Genomic DNA, 13,364 nt, shown 5'->3' with positions numbered 1-13,364 from the left:
ATCAAAGGAGAAAAAGTGAGGTTTATTCATTTTTTAACTTCAGTGTTATAGTAAGGAATTGACCATTAAAATAAACTCTGAAAGAACCCTAAAGCTGAAGGGCGTTCAAGGCCTAGTCTTTTCCATACCAGGGAGGCCTTTCTAAAAGCTGTCAGACCAGGTTTTAAACGAAGAACAAGGAGTTATGCCAGATCCATTGGCAAGCTTGTCATTTCCGTAAAACCAAAGACGACAAAACGGGCTTCCAGGAGTAAACGCAGGTGTGTGTGAAGACCAACATCAAGCAATATTAAAAAAAAGAAAAAATACAGCAAGAATGACTCTTCAGAGAGGAAAAGATCATTCAAAAACTATTTTCCTTAGGTAAGACACTCTGGATTCACCTTAGGGTCAAATCCATTCCATGTTTCCTCAGGGAACACAAAGCAAGTATTTCTATGGAGGCTTGAGTCTTATTTTGCATGCTAAGACTAGTCTAACTGCCTGTAATTATTCACCCAGCCCTCACAGTCTTTCTTTCCTTTATTGCAGCAACATGCACAACATGTTTCTTCCTCCAGGGTAAACACGAAGCTCCACGCAGCCACTACAAGATCCCGTATAGATTGGAAATCTTTCTGTTTAAAAGACAAAATTGTACCATAAAGTGGCTTGATGCCCTTTTGTTTTTCTTTTCTAAACGGAGAGGAACAAAGAGCATTTCAACCCAGGCTGCCTGAAAAATAAAAAAAGGAATAAAGGACATAAAATCCCTTTCAGGGCACGAAATGAAAAGAGCCCTCAGCCTTTCCCTCCAGCTGGAACACAGCATCTAAGTCCTCTTTGTTCTAAAATGAGTCAAGCCAAGAGCTGCTTAATAAGTTCTGCTGCATGACTGCCAACAGGTGAACCTCACACACAAAGCTCCTCAGTACACAGCAGCAGAACCGACGAATAAAAAGACAATTTGGGGCCAGTACTGAAAAAGGTGGCTTACATGCCACATTAAAAAGGAGTCGAACAGGGGTGAAGTGCCTTTAGCACATTTCCCTTTGACTTTCACATCCCTCGGTTACAAATATGACTACATTTTTCTGTACGGCACACAACCATTAGTACCCCCACATAAAATCACTGGCAACTTGGCTCTGGTGATCCTTTTGGACAAGGCTGATGAATTCTCAGGCACGTCAGCCATTACTAGCTAACGAGTTTAAATCAAATGAAGAAAAGGTTTTTTTTTATTCTATTTAGCAGAGAAAGTTTTCGTATGACACACACAACAGTCATTTCATTACATTTTCAAAACATTTTAGGCCGTGGCTGTCTCATATAACTCATCTGAGGTTTTATTTACAAACAAGTTTACTGTACCGACCCCTTGACAGTGATGATGAGTATACCACTTGTTAGAATACACTTTTAAGGTCAAGCTGACTTCAAACCTTAAAGGCTGCAGTGAAACCTGATTTTCTCTGAATAAGTAATCTGATCAACTCCGATCCCTTGCGCTGAGGTCGAGAAGTAAAACTTGCAGGACTCTTCCCTTTGACAACTGGTGTTGTCCATCACTGCTTTCATTTGCTCAACAATAAGGGGTTTTCCTTTGCTTCACCTGGAGAACAACACCTCTGATTCAAAATAGGTCTCTCACAATATTTTTTAAATTCCAAATAAAAAGATTGTTGCAATGCCTGGAATCTGACAGGAATGTGATGTATTTGACCATTAGGAGAAAATAACATAAAATAATAAAATAGGAATAATTATATTATGGAGAATTTCCCAAAGAATTGTGTACTACGGTGTCTGTTTTCTAAATTAATTAAATGAGGTATTGAGTATTGTTTCTTTAAGTTTTTGTTAGAGAAAACGCGTTTCTTTAAGAATTGAATTCAGGATACTAATTAAAATATAAAGTTCCATACGTACATACTGTATAGAATTTCACAGTGGTCAGTTTCAGAAACCCACATAGCTGGCTATCTTAAGGAATAAACAAAAATGAACATCATAGCTTAAAACTGAAGTAAAACTTTTTTTTAAAGCTCCCAGCAGCAAGAAGGGGAAAGCGTGGCCAGATGAGATTTGAGCCCAGGTCTTCATAGTGTGAAGGCTAGTCTCTCATCTTATCGCACCACTGCTTCAGCTGGGAGCCAGCAGCGTCTCTGAGCCTGATAAAGAGCTCCTCCGCAGTGACGTCGCCCTCGACAACCTGCCCCGGGAGGGAGGGGCCAACAAGGTGAGGGCTGGCAGCTCACCTCTCCTCCTGCTCTACCGAGCTGCAGCTGAGGGAACTCCTCCCGGGGAACACACGCCCCCCCCGTCAGAAACAGGCCAGACCGGCTGATCGTGGATCTGAGTCATCTAGGCTTCTAGGCAGAATCAGACTCATGTCAGGTGAGGTCTTGCGCTTGACAGGAACTGCAGCCAGTGAGATTGAGCTCTCAGGTACATTTCAGTGAAGGTAGATTTTACTGGTGTTAAAGGTGACGTCACTGCTGACGAGCTCTTTATCGGGCTCAGAGGCGCCGCTGGCTCCCGGCTGAAGCAATGGCACAGTAAGATGAGAGACTAGCCTTCACACTGTGAAGACCTGGGCTCAAATCTCATCTGGCCACGCTTTCCCCTTCTTGCTCTTCTGACTTTTTTTTTTCCTCAGTTAATTGGTTTTACTTCAGTTTTCAGCACTGATGTTTAATTTTTTGTTTAATTCCTTAAGGTAGCCCGCCAATTAATCAGAGCCTATTCAAGGCTCACCTCGCCGCTAGACCAGTGCTCTGACACGGAGAATCCCTGAGCCACCAGACTAACTAGCTCTCTGTTCACCTTTGGACCGCTTAATAATCATTTCAATCTTAAAGCACCAATCTGGCAGAGACCTTTTCTCCTCAGGCTAACCTGGGCAGTAGTTCTCCAGCTGCCCCAGCTGCCTGCTGCTCCCCAGCATCACTGCTCTGCCATTTCTCACCTTCCCTCAGATGCCAGCCGCTCTCCAGTCTACCAGCTCTGCTGCGTTGCGAACTTGCCATTCCGGGATCTCCTGGAGAATCCCAAACTTCTGCATTTGAGTTTTGACCTGACAGCTCACCGCAGCACTGCTCTGTGCTCTCTGCTCTGTGCTCCAGCAGCGGAATACTTCTAAGGTGCATATGTATACCACATATTTTCAGTGAAAATGAAAGCCCATTGACATATCTAACACATTGCAAAAATGTGAGGGTCCTACGAACTATTTTGTATTAACTGATAATACAAACACCCCCCTTCAGTTAGCTCTCTATTTTTAATATGTGCCAGCTTCCACTTGGTTATTGTTTAATCCTTAGCCTTTAGCATCACAGCAGTGACGTACACTACCTTCCTGCCTAAGCCTCAGTTTTATCTATTACCTGCTTCATTCCATACCGATCCCCTCAAGGTGTCCCTGTCTTTTACCTGCCTTTCCTTTCCTATTTGGTTTTAAGGAATACAGAGTGCAGGACCTCGAAAGCAGATCAAAGCCATTCCTCTAGAGATTTAACAAAGAAAACTAATTAAAGTGCTATTTAAGTGAGATTATACAGGCTACGTCAAACTTACAAAACTCATTAAAGCATTATCTTCTCTACTATAATGTGCAGAGACAGCACAAACATATCAGAAAGTAATAGTAAAGAAAGTCAGCCAGACAAACGAAGGCTGCGAGGTGGGGATAGGAAGACAATGAGTCAGAAACTCATCAAGCCACGAATAGCCTCATAGGTGAGCATGAGGATTTTGAAGTTGACATGAAATCTGACAGGAAGCCAGTGCAAGGACTCCAGGATAGGAGTAATGTGCATACGATCTGGTAAGGATTCTAGCTGCCGAATTCTGGACATACTGTCAGTCAGAGTCAGTGAGGATTTAGATACCCCAGCATGTCGGGCATTGCAGTGATCAATTCTGGAAATGACTGCAATGACCAGGCTTTGCAGGAATCAAAACTGGGAATGTGATGACCAGCCTTTCAACTATAGTCAGAGACAAGAGTTGAGTTCTGCTGCATGACTGCCAACAGGTGAACCTCACACACAAAGCTCCTCAGTACACAGCAGCAGAACCGACGAATAAAAAGACAATTTGGGGCCAGTACTGAAAAAGGTGGCTTACATGCCACATTAAAAAGGAGTGGAACAGGGGTGAAGTGCCTTTAGCACATTTCCCTTTGACTTTCACATCCCTCGGTTACAAATATGACTACATTTTTCTGTACACCACACAACCATTAGTACCCCCACAAAAAATCACTGGCAACTTGGCTCTGGTGATCCTTTTGGACAAGGCTGATGAAATCTCAGGCACGTCAGCCATTACTAGCTAACGAGTTTTAATCAAATGAAGAAAAGGGTTTTTTTTTATTCTATTTAGCAGAGAAAGTTTTCGTATGACACACACACCAGTCATTTCATTACATTTTCAGAACATTTTAGCCCATGGCTGTCTCATATAACTCACCTGAGGTTTTATTTACAAACAAGTATACTGTAGCGACCCCTTGACAGTGATGATGAGTATACCACTTGTTAGAATACACTTTTAAGGTCAAGCTGACTTCAAACCTTGAAGGCTGCAGTGAAACCTGATTTTCTCTGAATAAGTAATCTGATCAACCCTGAGCCCTTGCGCTGAGGTTGAGAAGTAACACTTGCAGGACTCTTCCCTTTGACAACTGGTGTTGTCCATCACTGCTTTCATTTGCTCAACAATAAGGGGTTTTCCTTTGCTTCACCTGGAGAACAACACCTCTGATTCAAAATAGGTCTCTCACAATATTTTTAAAATTCCAAATAAAAAGATTGTTGCAATGCCTGGAATCTGACAGGAATGTGATGTATTTGACCATTAGGAGAAAATAACATAAAATAATAAAATAGGAATAATTATATTATGGAGAATTTCCCAAAGAATTGTGTACTACGGTGTCTGTTTTCTAAATGAATTAAATGAGGTATTGAGAATTGTTTCTTTAAGTTTTTGTTAGAGAAAACGCGTTTCTTTAAGAATTGAATTCAGGATACTAATTAAAATATAAAGTTCCATACGTACATACTGTATAGAATTTCACAGTGGTCAATTTCAGAAACCCACATAGCTGGCTATCTTAAGGAATAAAAAAAAAATGAACATCATAGCTTAAAACTGAAGTAAAACTTTTTTTTAAAACTCCCAGCAGCAAGAAGGGGAGAGTGTGGCCAGATGAGATTTGAGCCCAGGTCTTCACAGTGTGAAGGCTAGTCTCTCATCTTATCGCACCACTGCTTCAGCTGGAAGCCAGCAGCGTCTCTGAGCCTGATAAAGAGCTCGTCAGCAGTGACGTCGCCCTCCACAACCTGCCCCGGGAGGGAGGGGCCACCAAGGTGAGGGCTGGCAGCTCACCTCTCCTCCTGCTCTACCGAGCTGCAGCTGAGGGAACTCCTCCCGGGGAACACACGCCCCCCCCGTCAGAAACAGGCCAGACCGGCTGATCGTGGATCTGAGTCATCTAGGCTTCTAGGCAGAATCAGACTCATGTCAGGTGAGGTCTTGCGCTTGACAGGAACTGCAGCCAGTGAGATTGAGCTCTCAGGTACATTTCAGTGCAGGTAGATTTTACTGTTGTTAAAGGTGACGTCACTGCTGACGAGCTCTTTATCAGGCTCAGAGGCGCTGCTGGCTCCCGGCTGAAGCAATGGCACAGTAAGATGAGAGACTAGCCTTCACACTGTGAAGACCTGGGCTCAAATCTCATCTGGCCACGCTTTCCCCTTCTTGCTCTTCTGACTTTTTTTTTCCTCAGTTAATTGGTTTTACTTCAGTTTTCAGCACTGATGTTTAATTTTTTGTTTAATTCCTTAAGGTAGCCCGCCAATTAATCAGAGCCTATTCAAGGCTCACCTCGCCGCTAGACCAGTGCTCTGACACGGAGAATCCCTGAGCCACCAGACTAACTAGCTCTCTGTTCACCTTTGGACCGCTTAATAATCATTTCAATCTTAAAGCACCAATCTGGCAGAGACCTTTTCTCCTCAGGCTACCCTGGGCAGCAGTTCTCCAGCTGCCCCAGCTGCCTGCTGCTCCCCAGCATCACTCCTCTGCCATTTCTCACCTTCCCTCAGATGCCAGCCGCTCTCCAGTCTACCAGCTCTGCTGCGTTGCGAACTTGCCATTCCGGGATCTCCTGGAGAATCCCAAACTTCTGCATTTGAGTTTTGACCTGACAGCTCACCGCAGCACTGCTCTGTGCTCTCTGCTCTGTGCTCCAGCAGCGGAATACTTCTAAGGTGCATATGTATACCACATATTTTCAGTGAAAATGAAAGCCCATTGACATATCTAACACATTGCAAAAATGTAAGGGTCCTACGAACTATTTTGTATTAACTGATATTCAGCATCATCTGTTCAGCCAGCAGCCATGTCACTCTGCAGCTCACCACTAGCAGCCCACTGAAGCTCAGCAGGTGTGAGCCTGGTCAGTACCTGCATGGGAGACCTCCGGGGAAAAACTAAGGCTGCTGCTGGAAGAGGTGTTAGTAGAGCCAGCTGGGGGTGCTCACCCTGCAGTCAGTGTGGGTCCTACTGCCCCAGTATAGTGACGTGGACACTATACTGTAAACAGGGCCGTCCTTTGGATGAGATGTAAAACCAAGCTCCTGACTCTCTGTGGTCATTAAAAATCCCAGGGTGTTTCTTGAAAAGAGTAGGGGTGTAACCCTGGTGTCATGGCTAGATTTCCCATTGGCCCTTGACCTGCAAGGTCATGCAGCTTGCTTCTGCTTGTGTGATAGTGTAGAAGTTTAATGAAACTATAAGCTGTGTTCTTGTTTCACTGCTCAGTGTGAAAGTTTCCTGGGTTAACCCAAAACCTTAGGATCATACATCCCAAGATCCATGTATAGTTGAATAAATTCTCTTAAACATTTTTGTTCTCTGCTGAACAGGTTTATCAGCAGTTCAGTCAGTTCAGTTCAGAGATGGGAGAGAGCTGGTGTGTTGGTAGTGTACTAGTGCACTATGGCTGCTGTTGCATCATCCAGGTGGGGCTGCACGTTGGTGCTGGTGGAGGGGAATCCCCATTACCTGTAACTGCTTTGAGTGGAGTGTCCCGAGAAGTGCTATGTAAGTGTAAGCAATTATTATTATCATTGATCCTGGTGTGTTTCTGACATCAATACATCTGTTAGTTTTTGTACAGCTAGCTCATTTCAAATGGTAGTCTTTCATCTACCAGTGCTATCTTTTTATGGTATATACACTTATAAAAGACAGAAGAAAAGAGGACTTTCAACTCACATTGATCACTTGGGTACTAATACCTTATCAATTATACTATAGATTCTTGACCATTTCATGACGGATCCGAACAATCAGCTCAGAAGTTTGATCACCATAACCCTTTGTATATATTTAGTCCTAGATGAAATTTCTACCCATTATCCAGGTTTCAACCTCTACATACACATGATTATCAGTTTATTTCGGTGACAGTTTTACGTATAACAACAGACATTCGAACCTGTTCCCTGGAGTAGTGCCTCACCCAGGATTTCAACACACAAGTCTCCCAGTTCTGAGTCCAAAGCCCTAACTCCTCCTCCACACTGCTGCCTTAAACCTCTTATTACCTTGGGTTCCTACAGCTTTCAATTTTAGAATTCACATTTGAAATGGAACCTTACCAAAGGCTTTCTCGAAATCCATTCACACCATGTGGCACGTTTTCAATGCATCTACTGCTTGTGCAAATAAACCTAGCAGGTTTGCTGTCTAGGCTGTAGTTACTCAAGTAGCACAAAGAATACATGCTGGCCTGCTGGAATGTTGCTTGATCAGGATGTGCCTGCCAGGCACACAGCAAGTGAGGTCCCAGGACTTGTTCAGTAGAACACCGTGCAGTCTGGCTGCCATCAGTCCTTACAGGTGGAGTTCTGTGAAGACTACAGGCTCCTGCCAAAACCATCACCGAACTTCCAATTGGCTGGCCTGTTGTGCACAACAATGAGTGAAGTGTTCTGCATGTGTTCTCCACACTTGCTGACAAAAAGCGATTCATCACTGAAGGGGTCTTTGATCGAATGCCTGATCTCCTGATGTGACTTCACCTTGTCACCAACTCATCAAGTGTTTAGAGGTATTGTTCTCTGGATAAGCAGAACATCTGGACAACCTTCTGTATTTTTCTTACACGATTTTCACCAGGCTTGATATTCAACAGTTTAAATTACCATCTGTTCCCAGTCAACAGTCCTCTCAACTGGTGTGATTTAGTGCTTATGCAACAAAGGCACTCAAGAGTATTTATGTCTTTTGATATAAAATGTGTTCTTCTGCAACACATACAGTACACCTTTGCTGATTTTGATTTTGAATTTTGATGTAAATGCCATCTTCACTTAAATCCGCAAAATGTGTTACTACTGTAACAATAAAATCACTATTGTATGCCAATTGCCTCAACAGGTAAAAATATTGTTTTTAAAAATTGCCTGTCTTGTGTGTTTCATGCATTTGTGGACATTTCTTTCTACATTTTGTTTTCTGAAGAGAATATCGAGAAAATGACCACAGGCAGCATGGTGCAGATGTGAAAGTAATAAACTGTTCTGATTTGTACTTACACAGTAGCTTTTTAGTCTGATGAAATTGACTCTCATCAGAAGGGATTTGTCAGAGCTTCGGCTGAGGACTTTGATGAATTCGACCAGGTCAGCGCAGAACTTATAGCCTCCTTTCAGGACACAGAGGACAACAATGTCATGACCGCCGATGTCATCCATGATGTTTCTGGCCAGGCGCTCAGTCCTGCCAATCAGATTTAAAACATCACAGGACTGAAACACATGGGGAGCAAAAACAAAACCTTATACAGCAGCACAAATACATTTACAACATACAGTATATCTGACACTGGGTAATGAATGAATTTATTGAATATAACTAATATTGTTTGTTAAGGTGTTCTTTTCTGCACCTATATTGTGCACTTAATCTAGTATTCAGTGCTTGAAACACTGTACTGAATTTCATAATTTAAAACATTAAAACAGATGGTGCTAAAATTTGTTTGCATACAATATTATTATTATTAGAGTATTTCTGTGTCTGGACTACATTCCCCAGAAGTCTCTGGGAGAATGAGCCGCTGCTCTAAGTCACCTGACCAATTGCTCAACACTAATTGGTCAGGAGACAGTTTAAAAACCAGGAAGTGGAGGGTGTATGGCTTGCTGGTCAATCTGCAGTATGGAGTCACAGGTCAGATCTTCTGCTGTATATGCTCACCAGAAGAATGTGAGAAAGACTTGACTGACTGAGGAACATGAAATTGTGAGTTCTGAAAACTTTAGAAGTGCTTGTTTGTGAAGATTTGCAGAGGGAGTCCTCAATTTTGATAAGAGTCTGTTGGAAACTGAGTTTTGAAGTTGGTAAACAGTTTAGCAGCCTGGCAGTGGTAATCTGGAAAGTTGTGAGGAGGTTAGTTGGCTTTTAAAAAGGATCTTAGGCTTTTGTTTTGGTATTTATTTTGTTTGTGGTGTTTTGTCATATCATGCACTGTAAATAAAAGAGCACTGCTGTTTTGAACTTTAGTTGTTTGGTGTATCTGTTGGCCTGGACCCACCTATTTTTAAAGATCCTATTATACCATGTCACAACATTGTTTTTGAATTCTCAAATTCTTCCAAAAACATTTAACCTGATATGACTTTCTTGTGTAATGTTACTATTTTTTCACAAAAATTTAGTATTAATAGAAATCACTCTGTGAATGAATATGCTAAATGTGCAAAATCAACAAGTTCTCCAATATTGTTTTGGAGCATATCTCTTGTATGTTTTTTCTGAAGGTGTATATCAAAGTAAGAATTTAACTTTCTGTATTGCTCAAGTTATTTAAGCATGGTGAATTTGAAATGAAACCTTACCTATCCATGATTACTCCATGTGGTATGTAGACGCATGCTAAATCTTCAAAGTAGTGCTCTGGATAGGAGAACAGATCCAAGCTGTAGCCTGCAAAATCATCTTTGATCTGAAAGAAAATATTAATCAACTCATTAGCTTATTAAAGATTAGGGACTTTTCCACCTGAATGAAGCAGCACTTTTATAATTGCTTTTTTGAATGAAGCACTAAGGATTTAACATGGAATTTCAGCTATGTATTTGGCAGTTTTTACAACACCAAATCAAAAATGTAACCCTTAAGAGTTTCAATATTGTATGTATAAATGCATACTGTACACTGTATTTATTGTACAGTGCTTTGATAGTCAAGGAGGAGGGTTCTGTAGCCTTGTGAGCAGTTACTGTCCATGCCTCCATGCACATCTGTCCAGTTTCCCCAGGTTGTGTGATCTGCCTTCAACTCTTCCCATTCAATACAGACCTAGAACAACCCAACTGTGATTAAATAAACCAGTTATTTACTAAATGAGAAGTGAAATCAGTAAGTCTTTCAGTCTCCAAGCACCAGAGTTCCTTTAACTCAAAACATTGCATGCTTATTCCATCAATAGCTTGCAGATTGTTTTCAATCTCGCCTGTAAGATTAACTGCAATGAGGCTCTCCAGGCTCAGGGAAGGAGTGTCCTGTTCTAGAGACTGTGATATCCAGTCAAGAACACTGAGTTTTCAGTTTTTTTATGCCTTCTTAACCTATTGATCATTGAGTTTCATGCATGCAGTACATTAACCTTTTGTGAACTTTGCAGGCAAACAAATGAGGTTCTTGTTTTGAACAAGAATATACTGGGGAAACTTTCCTACAGTTCTGCATCTTCTGGTCCATATAAAACTGTTTATATGCTTCACAGAAGGGATGGCAAGGTCTTTTCAATATTTCATCTGTTCTAATCATACTGCTGATAAGGCTGTTTCACCCAACATCATGTTTCTGAAGTGGGACTCCTATATATTGCACATATCCAGCACTTCAATATTACTACTCAATCGTATTGCAGAAAGGATAAGAGTAATTCCTGATAGAGATGGCTGAGGCGTTGCCAAACACCCACAACAAGCATGTCCTAAAACAGGACAAAACCTCAAAGAGCTGCAGGCAACAGGACAAACAGAACTTCTGTTACATATCAAGAACAGGACAACCACTCGAAGTGTAAACTGATCTCCTTTCTGAGCCTTACTGTATGCAAGAGTGGAGAAATCCTGTCTGCTCTAAGAGGCAGATCCAGGATTGTGCTGCTGTTCATATGGAGCTCAATAAGAGCTGAATCTACTGAATTGATTAGTTGGCAAATGCATATCTGTTTGAATCTCACCCATTTGAGCCTATCCTCCTACTGATGGGACACCAATTTTGAAAGATTGTATCAAATCTATCAATTTTTTTCTGGAGCTGTTGAGGGTGGGATTCTTTGACCTTGCACTTTATTTCAGTTCTCTTATTTACCCCATGATGTACTAAGTGTTTTGCACTGTGCTCGGTTTCATGGAATACAAAAAGGCAATCAAGGATGTGTCTAGAAGAACAACCTGATAAAATGTGTGGATTACATTTACAGTGTTTGATTTAGTATGAACATGCATTCAGAAATGTACTTATGTTGTCAGTTTGAACGTTGTGAGTGATGAATCATCTTTAGGCAGTTGGTCAAGGTTGTGAAGAGAGTCAGAGGCTACTGTACATTAACTGGTCCAGAATTACTTTCCCAGTAGCACTCAAGGAATGACTGGGCTGAGTGGTGCAAGACCTCTCTCTCCTTCTGCAGGCAGGACTCCAGATCACCAGCCTACAGATGGCCAGTGGAACACAGCTCTGATCCCACACTCCACTTCCCCATCCCAACTGCAGTTGAAGGTGATCCTGCTGTAAAAGTGGGATGGATAGGACTACAAACGTTGAACAATCTAATGGGGTTCATGCAATGCCTATTCAAGAAGTTCGTTAATGTTAAGTAACATTAATTTCTAACATTCTGACCAGTGTCCACAACACACACAGGGAGAAACGCACCGTTATAGACGGCCACTAAGAACGTTAAGTTACAACACCGAACAATGTTTTTTTTTCTTGACCCCTGTACATTACAACATATCAACAGCTTCCATTTTTCACATTTCAGGTTCAGTGTAGCATCACGTGCATGCATTTTAAATTTTATCTAAGCTCCCCCCCGATTTGGATTGACTGACAATCTTGGTCTCAACTTTTAAAACGATATCACATCGCTGCATACCACACGGCTGTCACTTCCAATTGCGTTTGCGAGGATTTAAAGTCTTCGTTGTGAATACGAATACTGTTTTACCCTCATCGCACACAAAACGTTACTTGCTTGCTTGCTTTCCAGAGTCTTAACTTTAGTTAAAAGTTTGATCGGTTTTGCAGCGGTCAGCTGCTCCCAGTTAACCACGTGTATCTTATTATTCCTCAAGTAGGCTTTGCGGCGTCGTACGACGGTATTCTGCAAACTTGAAAAAAGTTGACCACATCTCAAAGGAAAGGAATGTGGTTTAAAAGCACATCATACTGCAGATTAAGAAATCCGAATTACAAGTAGAGGTTTTCTTACGGATAAGAAGAGTTATGAAACGGAAACTTTTTTTCGTTCAGGAAAAAAATATTTTGCATAATAGAGTAGTCGGTGATCAATAGTTACCACAATGCCTGCGTCTTGTTCCACACTTTCGGGTGAACCGCTGTCTGCCATGTTGGTTTCGCACGACCTGTCAGGTATCCCGCAAACTTGAAGGGATGCAGGACTTCTGAAAGTGAATCAAAGACGGCAGACGGGGGAGGGGAAGGGACTGCAGCTCTCCGCCTACTGCTGCGACAGATCAGATGTCGGCTGCGGGGGAAAAGTTTAATAACCCCCTTTGCTCTCATTTACTTCTACTTTGCGCAGATGTTAAGTATTTTACTCAACACAAAGGAATTGCTTTTGGGCTCCTTTGAGCAGCGACACGAGGCGTGACAGAAAAGCGTCATTGCAGGAGTATTAAACCAGCGCAAAGCATTTACAATTATTAAAGTGCCTGATTACGTATATTTTGTTGTTTGTACGTTTGATTTCTAGTTTTAGCTTTTAAACTTCTAACGACGTTAGAATACCGTGACTTATGACTTGAAACACGATTCAATATTATCCCCCCGGATGAACGTATGTGTGAAAATTACGTGGTGGCAAGGGCTTTCGTATCTAGGAGATGTCGCACATACTTGCTAATTCATACAGTATCGGCTCTTTAAGCTGATCCGTGGACAAAGCTCTCCTTGAGAGTTTTTTAAAACAAGCAAACTATCAGGAGAGAGAGGTTCAGTTTAAACCGCATGTTCAGAAGATCTTTCAATTATTTTCAGTTTTTATATTCAGACAAATAGTCTCTACATAGTCCTAGAAGGACATAATATTTATTATAGAT

General features: G+C 41.8%; 1 protein-coding gene across 1 annotated transcript in view; it reads right to left on the bottom strand.

The window, feature by feature from the left end:
* Nucleotides 1–12,891, bottom strand: part of LOC102685401 (hypoxanthine-guanine phosphoribosyltransferase) — a 37,425-nt gene extending 24,534 nt beyond the window's left edge. Inside the window, exons 1-3 of the mRNA XM_069191590.1 lie at nt 12,602–12,891; nt 9,906–10,012; nt 8,601–8,784 (exon numbers count right to left, since the gene is read on the bottom strand). Of these exons, the coding sequence (XP_069047691.1) occupies nt 8,601–8,784; nt 9,906–10,012; nt 12,602–12,652 (342 nt within the window). The 5' untranslated portion in view covers nt 12,653–12,891. The remainder of the gene's footprint in view (nt 1–8,600; nt 8,785–9,905; nt 10,013–12,601) is intronic.
* Between the last annotated feature and the right edge of the window lie 473 nt (nt 12,892–13,364).

The sequence above is a fragment of the Lepisosteus oculatus genome, chromosome 6, assembly GCF_040954835.1.
Source record: "Lepisosteus oculatus isolate fLepOcu1 chromosome 6, fLepOcu1.hap2, whole genome shotgun sequence".
Taxonomy (NCBI): Eukaryota; Metazoa; Chordata; class Actinopteri; order Semionotiformes; family Lepisosteidae; genus Lepisosteus; species Lepisosteus oculatus.
Note: the sequence above shows the minus strand (reverse complement) of the source record. Positions and strands in the feature narration are given on the sequence as shown.